At 38.4% G+C, this 11,950-nt stretch overlaps 1 protein-coding gene across 1 annotated transcript in view; it reads right to left on the bottom strand.

Moving 5' to 3' along the window:
- Positions 1 to 11,950, bottom strand: part of LOC115619024 (ras GTPase-activating protein 1-like) — a 134,492-nt gene that overhangs the window by 17,048 nt on the left and 105,494 nt on the right. The window contains exons 13-16 of the mRNA XM_030511040.1: positions 10,054 to 10,131; positions 7,475 to 7,632; positions 7,114 to 7,190; positions 93 to 265 (exon numbers count right to left, since the gene is read on the bottom strand). Coding sequence (XP_030366900.1) covers positions 93 to 265; positions 7,114 to 7,190; positions 7,475 to 7,632; positions 10,054 to 10,131 — 486 coding nt within the window. The remainder of the gene's footprint in view (positions 1 to 92; positions 266 to 7,113; positions 7,191 to 7,474; positions 7,633 to 10,053; positions 10,132 to 11,950) is intronic.

Here is an 11,950-nt window from a genome sequence, read left to right as displayed (position 1 = left end):
TACTTAGTAATGTTTATTAGTGTTATTGAAATCTCTCTCAATCAACGGAGAAAGTGAATTTTGACAGAAAACTGAGGAAACAAATGTAATACCTCTTTAAACTCACTGTACTCCTCTTCTGGCATGATCTTCTCCACAGAATATCGTGCTCGAACACGCAAAGATCCTGGCTCAGTACCCTTCAGTGGTATATGGGAACTGAGCTGAAACCACTCATCTGTTGCATGTCCTTTCTGTAATCGGCTTAATTGGCAACGCATAAACACTTTAGGAAAAAAAGCATGGTTAAGTAGGTTATGTCCAGCAAAACAGTGCTAGTATTGAATAAAAAAGTTTGTTTTCAGCACATCATCTTGTTTCAGCAAGAGTATTAATAAAAACAATCAAAATTTGTGCCATGAAGTATATTGACAGATTATCTCTTAAATGGTTTCAGACTCCTGAAAACTGAAGCTGAAATATAAAGCATGCTGTAAATAATGAATACACAGAGATCATAGAATCATAGAATAGTTAGGGTTGGTTATTAACAAAGTTTTCTTTTTAACACCCAAATAGGGGGAAAAGCCCCCCTCTCCCCCAGCTACCTAGCAAACCTAGGAAGAAATCAGAAAATTAAAACAAGGAAACTGATTAGAATTCATTGTCCTCTTTTGAAGCCTTGGGTTCATACTGCCATCAGGTCTGCTCTTGAACCACTTTGTTACTGTTTGTAGTATTTATTATTAGCATTACTACATCTTTCCCAAATGTTGCCAGATGTATTTCTTTAATACTTAGGAACTCCCAGATTAAGGCTGCAACAGTTTATGCAAACCGTATAAAAAAACCATTCCCAGTGGATAAACAAATTCATCATCATCTACTACTTATCACAAGTGTGGATTAGACTGTCTTTAGACCAGATCATCAATTGACTTTCCCAAAATATTTCTTATGAGCAAAGCTCTCATGTCCTCAACTGTGCAACAAAACAGCATTCTTGTTTTGCTTGTGAATATAAGGCATATATCTCATTGACAGGAAGAGTGAGGTACAGGATTCAGAATAACCTGATGATTTAATTTTCCCATGGTTATACAGTAGCACTTCCTAGCAATAATATAAATACTATAATCTTGCTTTGATCTTAAAAGATCAAACCAGAAATATCAATATATGGACTGCAGAATACTTGTTATCATCATTTATATTCAAAGACTTTAAAGAAACACTTTCTGCTACTTAGCAACATATATCAAACTATTAGGCTATGTTCAATAAGAGACTGTCATTGGATGAGAATTTAAGGATGTTTATACTTTTCAATCTAGAACATTATGATAGAATAACAAATATACAGAAAAAAATCAATAGTTGATCCCATCTTTGCAAGAACTGTTAAGAACTATACAAAACAACCCTGATCCAAGAATATTTTATATGATGAACATTACCACAAAAAAAAGGTAAGACTGAGGTTTCTTAATGGTTTATTTGCAAATAAAGCTTAGGGATTAATATTTAGTAACAAGTTTATATTTTGATGATTAATACTTATAACCTGAAATCAAATTTACGTTTTCCTCAGAATGGAAATGAACTTAAGTTTACACTGAAGCCTTTGTTGAACCTAACCAGACCCAACCAAAATCATCCACTCCTTCAAAAACCCTAAAAACATTTACAGCTACTGAATCAGAATAAAAGCCTATCTAAATGTTGACAAAGAAGAAATTGCTCAATACATGGACATACTAAATCCTGGCTTTCCCACTCACAGCTGATATGTTAGCACAATCCATTTACAAAGCAGTGAGGAGCTGTTGAGGACTAGAACCTCTTACACTTTGTCCTTCAAAGAAGTAGCTGTCAACATCTTATTTTTGGTACCTAGTGTTGGTAGACAGTATGTTGTTACTACCATTAACACGTGCCTGATAGGCTCCATAGTTTTTCCCCTTTGTCCAAAGTCCACCCATGTCTATGTGAGTGTTTACATACTTTGCACTTAATGTGTTCGGTGCATATTTCCTGGAGAGTATGGGAGGGAAGGAACCAAGTCTATAACCTGCCATAGTAGGCTTATTTCCCAGTGCCACAGAAGTGATAAATATGTAGTACAGCGACATATTTTTCTTCCAGCTGCATATTCTCAAATAACAACTTCAAAAACAAGCTGTGGCACTACTGCAAACACAAACTGCTTGAAAGAAGAGACAGAGGTAATGTGCACTCACAGCCCAGAAAGCCAATCATAGGCTGTATCAAAAGGAGCGTGGCAAGCAGACTGAGGGAGGAGATTCTCCCCCTGTACTCTGTTCTTGCGAGACCCCATCTGGAGTACTGCATTCAGCTGTGGGGCCCCCAACATAAGAAGGATGTAAACCTGTTGGAGCACATCCAGAGGAGGGCCATGATGATGATCAGAGGGCTGGAGCACCTCTCCTATGAAGACAGGCTGAGAGAGTTGGGGTTGCTTAGCCTGAAGAAAAGAAGGCTCTGGGGAGACCTTATAGCAGCCTTCCAGTATTTAAAGGCTTAAAGGGGACCTACAGGATAGATGGGGAGGGACTCTGTATCAGGGAGTGTAGTGATAGGATGAGGGGTAATGATTTTAAACTGAAAGAGGGTAGAGTTAGATTAGATATTAGGAAGAAATTCTTTACTGTGAGGGTGGTGAAGCACTGGAACTGGTTGCTCAGAGAAGTTGTGGATGCCACATCCCTGGAAGAGTTCAAGGTCAGGTTAGATGGGAGCTTTGAGCAACCTGCTCTAGTAGAGGATGTCCCTGACCATGGTAGGGGGGTTGGGACTAGATGATCTTTTAAGGTCCCTTCCAACCCAAACCATTCTGTGATTTTGCTCTACGGACTTGCCTGCATGAGGCGACAGCCTCTAGTATAAAAATATTTTCTTTTTCAACAGGTATTAATCTGGAATTAGCCAACTATCCTGGTGCAAAACCAAACCAGAACTTCCACTCCAGCTGAACCCCATTTGGAACTGCCCTGAAACAGTTACTGATTTAACTGTCTGATCACATTTCAGCATTCCGATTTTCAGTAGCATATGAAATCTAGCAATATATTCCAGAGGTTTTGCTTTGGGGTTTTTTTTTTTACCCAAGCAATATTTATATATTTATTCGAATAATTTACTAAAAAAGTGTTAGAGAAACAAAGAAAACAAGTAGAACTCATGCTAAAATGTTTAGTATAATTTATGAATATTTGAAATATCTCTTAAAAGCAAAAATACAAAACCAGTAATGGAATGAATACTCATAATAGGCAAATTTCAAAGTGAAAGACTTGAAAACTAAAGAAATATTTTTAAATACTCATACTGGGTCTGGCTGGGATGGAGTTAACTTTCCTCATAGCAGCCCTCATAGTGCTGTGCCCTGTATTTGTAGCTAGAATGTGTTGATAACAAACCAGTCTTTGTTTGTAACAAAACATACTTTGTGTGATTTCTCACTTCATATAGATTGTTAGCTGCGTGTGCAAATGTAATCAATAAGGCACATGTGCTAGATCTTTGGCCTATTGGATAAAATTTTGTCCAAAGGAAAGATGCTAGCCAGCCAAGGTCAACCCACCACAAATACTTAAAAAAAATAGCCCTTATGCTTGCATAATTTGGGTATTTAGTTTTGTGTTACAATGGAAGAGAAAGCAGTGAATCCGATACAAGATTTTTGGGCCGTCATTCTGCTTTATATGACAGAAAAATAAGCAGGAAAATTGACTTAATGGGTTAGCTGGGAAGATGAGCCTTACATTACTCCCACTTCAGAGCAATCCACATTTAATAATTGTGGCTACAAAGGAGAAATGTTCAGATAGGTAACCAACCTATTTTTTTGTTTTTGGAGATGGCAAGGGTTTAGGCAACACAGCACACAGGCAAGTTGAATAAGGTCTCTTTTAGCTCAATTTTCTTCCCCATACACTTCAAATATTTAATAGGGATGGGGATGTAGGCAGAGATGCTTGTTAATTCAAATTGATATGGTCTAATCCTTATCCCAAAATGAAAGGACTGTTAGGCTATGCTCTAAGAGTCTACCTAACCATAATCAAGAAACATTGCCAATCCTCTTGACCTAGATAAAGAAAAAAATCTATAACCTTCCACCAGTTGGATACATCTAAAGGTAGCACACATGATCTCCATAATCTGGACAGAGAGAAGGAAACTACAAAAATGCTTTAAAAGGAGTTACCGAAGTATTCCATTCATGAATTATCCTTTAAAAAGTTCTTTTACTAACCAAAGCTTTGGCCCAGATAAAGAATTTTCTAGCTCAAATGAATAAAACTGTGCAAAACCAAGGTCACAACTGCAATTAGAAAGTCCTTTTGTCTGTCAAACAATATCTCTTTTTTCCTTCTGCTATGCAGAAATTTTTCTAGTCAGAGGAAAGGGCAAGAGTTTTGAAATTTAGTTTGGTTCTGCAAGAGCATTCAGTCTTAGAAGTAATTCTAACTTTGGTCAAGGCTTCCCTACAAATCTCTGAGAGGAAAAAAGAGAAAGAGGCAAACATAACAGGCCAGTAACACAATAGATGCAAACCAAAACCAACAGCAACAGATTATAAATACTGTGCCAGGCTTTGGGACAGGTCTGAACACAACAGAAAAGTACTTGGAACAAATCTTGGGCAGGGGTGGGGGGTGTGTGTGTCTGCATTGCAGACAACAGAAAGGAGGCAAAGGGCTGAAGTTACATGACAAGTATGGTGGGAAACAAAATACCTTGAAAGCAAAAAAAACCCCAACATTGTGTGGCTCAGAATCCAGGCGTGGGTTTTTTGGGGAGAGTTTTTTGGTTTGGGTTCACTTGGGGGGTTTTTTTTTTTGGAAAGCTGATATGTCTTACCATCTTGCTAGTAGTTTGCTGTAATAGGAAAATAGAAACAAACCAGCTGAACAAGGAAAGTAACTGTCGTGGTTTAAGCCCAGCTGGTAACTGGGCACACAGCTGCTCGCTCACTCCCCCTCTTCTACCCCCCCACTCCTGCAGGGATGGGGAGGAGAATGGGAAGAATGTAAATCCCACGGGTTGAGATAAGAGCAGTCCAGTAACTAAGGTATAATACAAAACTACTACTACCATCACCAACAATAATAATGATAAGGGAAATAACAAGGGGAGGGAATACAATTGCTCACCACCCACCAACTGATACCCAGCCCAACCCGAGCAGCGATCTGGGCCTTCCGGGTAACTCCCCCCAGTTTATATACTGGGCATGACGTGCTGTGGTATGGAATACCCCTTTGGCTAGTTTGGGTCAGGTGTCCTGTCTCTGCTTCCTTCCGACTTCTTGTGCCCCTCCTCCCCAGCAGAGCATGAGAGACTGAAAAGTCCTTGGTCAGAGTAAACGTTACTTAGCAACAACTAAAAACATCGGTGTGTTATCAGTGTTGTTCTCAGGCTAAAGTCAAAAACACAGCACTGCACCAGCTACTAAGAAGGAGAAAAAATTACTGCTACAGCTGAACCCAGGACAGTAACCTCCTGAGAACACAGATCAGATAGAATGGGGGCGGAAACAGGATGACACAGGACTGAGGCAAATTTTGTTCTACAGACCATCAAGATGTCATATTGGCTGGATGCCCACATGCAAAGAGTTGTGGTCAACGGCTCAATGTCCAATTGGAGACCAGTAACGACTGGTGTCCCTCAGGGATTGGTGTTGGGACCAATCTTGTTCAACATCTTTGTCAGTGACATGGACAGTGGAATTTAGTGCGCCCTCAGCAAGTTTGCTGACGACACTAAGTTATGTGGTTTGGTTGACACACTGGAGGGAAAGGATGCCATCCAGAGGGATCTGGACATGCTTGAAAGGTGGGCCAATGCCAACCTCATGAAGTTCAACCAAGCCAAGTGCAAGGTCCTACACATGGGTTGGGGCAATCCCAGGCACAGCTACAGGTTGGGCAGAGAAGAGATTCAGAGCAGCCCTGAGGAGAAGGACTTAGGGGTGTTGGTTGATGAGAAACTGAACATGAGCCGGCTTCAGTGTGTGCTCGCAGCCCAGAAAGCCAACCGTATCCTGGGCTGCATCAAAAGAAGTGTGACCAGCAGGTCAAAGGAGGTGATCCTGCCCCTCTACTCTGCTCTTTGTGAGACCCCACTTGGAGTAATGTGTGCAGTTCTGGTGTCCTCAACATAAGAAAGACATGGAGCTATTGGAGCATCTCCAGAGGAGGGCCATGAGGATGATCAGGGGGCTCAAGCACCTCCTGTATGAGGACAGGCTGAGAAAGTTGGGGCTATTCAGCCTGGAGAAGAGAAGGCTGTGTGGAGACCTCATAACAGCCTTCCAATATCTGAAGAGGGGCTACAAGGATGCCGGAGAGGGACACTTCATCAGGGACTGTAGTGACAGGACAAGGGGTAATGGTTTCAAACTAAGACAGGGGAAGTTCAGGTTAGATATAAGGAAGTTCTTTACTGTGAGGGTGGTGAGGCACTGGAACAGGTTGCCCAAGGAAGTTGTGAATGCTCATGGTTTAGTGTGTGGTGTCCCTGCCCATGGCAGGGGGGTTGGAACTAGATAATCTTAAGGTCCTTTCCAACCCTAACTATTCTATGATTCTATGATTTTTATTTATTTAATTTTAAGTGAGGAAAGTACCTTTCCTCCCTCTTTCTCACTGGAAGCAACAAAAAAAAACCAAAACAAAAACCAAACCTGAGAAGGACAAAATAAATTCCACACAGTTGGTCTTAAAACAGGTTAAAGAAATAAACTTAGTGGAATGTAACATTTCATGGAGCGGATTAATTCTGACAGATTCTCTTTCCCTTTTTTTTTTTTTTTTTTGGGGGGGTGGTGGTGGATAAACATGGTCACAGTATAACATAATAGGTGTACTGGAATAGATCTATAAAAGCCATCAGATACATAGGATTGGATTATTGTGTGTTTTACTACTAAAAAACATGCAGGTTCTTATTGTAAAAACATTAGTGTCAGTAACAGATATCCAAAACATACCAATACAGCTGTATGGTAATCAGAGAATATACTCAATTTTCTTTTGACAGTGTTTGACAAGAGCAATGAAATTGTTGCAATATATATGCATCTTTTACAGAAAAAATACTTACGTATATCTGGATCTTTACTTTTCTTTGTTTTATTACTAAGACTTATCTCAAATCTATTAATATCAGATGAAAGATCACTAGGGGAAAAGACAGAAAGCCTCAATTAATACTATACTTAGCCAACATTTAAACTTATTCTAAAGTTATTTCAATACTGAGTTCTCATGATCAGGCAAAGACAATTATATTAACAAAGATACTTATATGCATACATAAGATTCTACCCATGCATTTATGGCTGCTATATAACCATGCATACAGTATTTTTTAAAAGCATATGCAAAACAGTACAGCATAAATAATCTTAAATGAAATGCAATTTTCAAGTGAAATTCAGTAATTCAATAAGATTAAGACTTACTCAAAGACAAATTCTTCTGACCATACAGGGTTCTGCCCTTCCCTGATATGTGTTTTTGCTACCTGGACACTGTTCAGGTAGATGTTACAATATGGATTAGTAAAATGTTTTACTGGGAGCGTATGAGCTTCTTCTACATGTAAAATAAGACTGCTGACCTAAAGAAAATACACAAAATTAATCTTTTTATTTTTAAAGAAAGAATGGAATTTCCTCCGATGTGAAGGCTTAATGTTAATGTATAAATATTAAATACAAAATATAATTTCCTAATAGAAAGAGCAGGGAACAGGAATAATGGAACAAGATTTTAAGAGGCACCAGTGACAACTTAAGAGCAACTCAATGTGAAAGTAAACCATAGTTTTAATTCATTTTTTACTTTCAAAACCATCACTATGAGACATTAAGATTTGCAAGTACAAACTTTTCTATGTATAGAAAATTCTACTGAAGTCAAAGAAAGACTTGTATCTTGAGTAAGAGCCATGGACAACTCCAAACACAATGCCATATTTGGTACTTTCCTAACAGATTAGGCTCAGTATGAGTCAGCAGCGTGCCCTGGCAGCCAAGAGGGCAAACTACATCCTGGGATGCATCAAACACAGTACGACCAGCCAGTCAAAAGAGGTGATGATCCTCCTGTATTTAGCATTGGTGTGGCCTCACCTTGAGTACTGTGTGCAGGTGGACCCCACAGTTTAAGAACTACATTAATGTGTCCAGAGGAGGGCAACAAAGCTGGTGTAGGGGCTGAAAGGCATGTCCTATGAGGAGTGGCTGAGGACCCTGGGTTTGTCTAGTTTGGAGAAAAGGAGGCTGAGGGGTGATCTCATTGCTCTTTACAGCTTCCTGAGGAGGGGAAGTGGAGAGGGAGGTGCTGATCTCTTCTCCTTGGTATCCAGTGGCAGGATGTATGGGAATGGTTCAAAGCTGTGTCAGGGGAGGTTCAGACTTGACATTAGGAAGCATATCTTTACCAAGAGGGTGGTCAAACACTGGAACAGGCTTCCTAGAGAGTTGGTCGATGCCCCAAGCCTGTCAGTGTTTAAGAGGCATTTGGACAGTGCCCTTATTATTATGCTTTAACTGTTGGTCAGCCTTGTAGTGGTCAGGCAGTTGGACTAGATGATCACTGTAGGCCCTTTCCAACTGAAATATTCTATTCTAAACAACAGTAGATTACATAAAATTCCCTTGTTTAACACACTACACTGTTTTCTCCCTGTTAAAAGATATTAGACTACTATAGATTATCAAAATAATAGCACTTGGAAGATCAATTTCCAGAAAATGAGAATTCTCTGAAATCATTTATATTAAATACATTTTAAACAGTCTACTATTTTACAAATTTCTGACTTACATGCAATTCATAGCTTAATCAAATATCTAATGATATCAACTGAAGTCAATTTAGACAAATACAGGAAATATCATACTTGATCAGGTCAAAATTCCATTTAAATCCAATTATTCAGTACCAGAAGTTTCAAAGGACAGTTCAAGAAACCCTGAAACTGATAAAATTTCTGTAAGAAAGACAGTCATGGAAGTATAATTTTTGATCTTTATATGCTTTATCTACCTTGATCTTTTCAAAGCTTTTTATACTTTTCACCTCTCTAGATAGTCCAATATTTCCCACACTTATTTACTTGGAAATTCTTTTACTCATTCCAGCCTATAATGAAAATAATTTTCTCATTTCCTTTATGCATTTTGATATAAGATGATGAAAACTAACTGTATACTAAATGAGAATACCATAAATATTAAATAGAACCTATTTTCTATTCTATTCCTTCATGCAGCCTAACAATTTCTTTGCTTTTGAAAGTACAGAATTAGTTCAGATGATCACTCTGTAGGTGCTTCACTTTTGTGGCTCCCAATTTCTTCTGCCAGTTCATATATCAATCAATTTACCTAATTTAGTTTGGTTCTTCAAAAATATTCAATCATCATCTTTAATGTTGACCACAGAATAATTGTGTTTCCTAAAAAAAAATAATTTATTCCTTTTTCTACACACTGATAAAACAGCTACTTCCAACATTCACAGCATTAAAAGATACCAGGGATTCTTGACTCCTGTTATTCTTCAATCACTGCTGATGTAGCTATTTATGACTAACTGTCCTTTATATCTGAAAGAAATTCTGGCCACAACAGTACTCTCAAGAGACCAAAAGAAATTACACCATAATCACAGTTCAGCATGTATTTGTCACTGAAAAATGAATAATATTAGTTATGCTAGTATTTTGGTTACATGTGACATAATTCTGTTAAATCTGGTCAACTGTAAGAGTTAATACAAATACTGAATTCTTGACACATTTACTCAAATGTGGTCAGAAATTAATACCTAGCAAAGCATCTGCCAATTGTCTAAAAACATTTTGTTCTTGTGTATATAGATATTATAATAAAGTGGAAGTCATTCCATTTGGTTTAACAAAGATAGATACTGTATAAATCCAAGAAAAAGAAAGTACATGCAGGATTTACTATTGTTGAAAGGGAAGTTCTGAGATGTATCATCAGCATTTTGAAACAAGTATCTGCTTCACCTGACGTAGACGTTTATTTGATGTCCCTGGACTGTTTTTTCTTAAATTGCAAAACATCTGCAGAGCCTTCATCCAGTCCTAAGAGAGAAAGGCAGAAAATACTGTAACAAAAAGTCAGATTCAGCTTCTTGCAGTAGAATAGATGTGTCTAAAAAAATATAAAATAATAATACATTGAAGTATCTGAAGTTGGTTTTTTAGCTTAAAAAGAACTAACTTGTATTGAATTCAAAGTATGAAAATTTTGAATACTAAAGCAAAATTCATATCTTTTTCAGTAAAACTAAATAAACTTTTGCAAATTTGAAAGTTTCTCTTTTAGAAAAATCAAACATTACTAATGGATATAAAGTGTGACCTTTATCAGTTTTCCAGATTAGTCAGATTGAATTAAATACAAAATGGTATATCAAATGAAGCAAGACTTGGTTAATTATGAGAAAATAACAGTAAACAAGTCCAACTGTTCTGATCATTCTCTCTTTTATTTTTATATTGCAGTTGTAGCTTACTCCATATGGTTCAAACAAAAAACAAAGCAGCATTAACAGAAAAACACCAAAAACTATAACCTACACTCCCATTCTCTTGGCTCCCAAATACATAAAACAGAGTAAATACTTTGGAAGGTGGAAGATATGCTATAACCTCACTCTCATGTTTTCACACCCCAAGCCCCCAAATTTTGTAAGCTCTTATAAAGCTCAAAATTCAGGCCTTGACTAACATTCATAAGGGTGTAGCTCAAAGATCTGCTACCTACTCTCAAAGTACAATTTAAAACCATTAAAGAAAAAAAACCATTTTTAGTCTGTCCTGGGTTCAGCTGTAACAGTTACTTTTCTCCTTCTTAGTAGCTGCTGCAGTGCTGTGTTTTCGACTTTAGTCTGAGAACAATGCTGATAACACACCAATGTTCTAGTTGTTGCCAAGTAATGCTTACCCTGATCAAGGACTTTTCAGTCTCTCATGCTCTGCCAGGGAGGAGGGGCACAAGAAGCCGGGAGGAAGCAGAGACAGGACACGTGGCCCAAACTAGCCAAAGGGGTATTCCATACCACAGCACGTCATGCCCAGTATATAAACTGGGGGGAGTTACCCGGAAGGCCCAGATCGCTGCTCGGGTCAGGCTGGGTATCGGTCGGTGGGTGGTGAGCAATTGTATTGTGCATCGCTTGCGTTTATTGTTGTTTTTTCCCCTTTCTTTTTTAGTTTTATATTCCCTCCCCTTGTTATTTCCGTCATTATTATTATTACTAGAATTTTTGTATTATACTTTAGTTATTGGACTGTTCTTATCTCAACCCGTGGGGTTTACATTCTTTCAATTCTCCTCCCCATCCCGCCAGGAGCAGGGGGGGAGAAGGGGGGGAGTGAGCAAACAGCTGTACGGTTCTGAGTTACCAGCTGGGCTTAAACCATGACAGTCCTTTGTGATGCCCAACATGGGGATCAAAGAGTTGAGATAATGACAGATCTGACCAGATTGTGTCATGTCAAAACGTATTTGTCATAAGCATTCATTGTTTTGGATTAATAGTCACTCACAACAATGTTGATTTATTTGCTCTTGGAGTTGTTGCGTTTGGTCTCAGAGTTTTATTATGACACACCTTACTTGCAGCCAATATTTGCTAATTTAGTGTTTATCGGCTCTGGGGCCTAGGCTAAGGTTCTCGTTTCACTGTACTTTATGATAATGGCCTGTAATACAATAGAATTATTGATTGTAAAACTGATCTGGTATGCATTGTCAGCGTGACCACCACCTCTATACGTTGGGAGGCATGTAATGGGAATTGTTAAAAATTACACCTCTTTTTTCCCCCCCTTGGAGGGCCAACATACGAAAGAGACAGCCTCTCACACCTTCTGCTCCCCCACCAGGCTATTTACA

The sequence above is a fragment of the Strigops habroptila genome, chromosome W (assembly GCF_004027225.2).
Source record: "Strigops habroptila isolate Jane chromosome W, bStrHab1.2.pri, whole genome shotgun sequence".
NCBI lineage: Eukaryota > Metazoa > Chordata > Aves > Psittaciformes > Psittacidae > Strigops > Strigops habroptila.
This window is presented reverse-complemented; position numbering and strand designations above follow the sequence as displayed.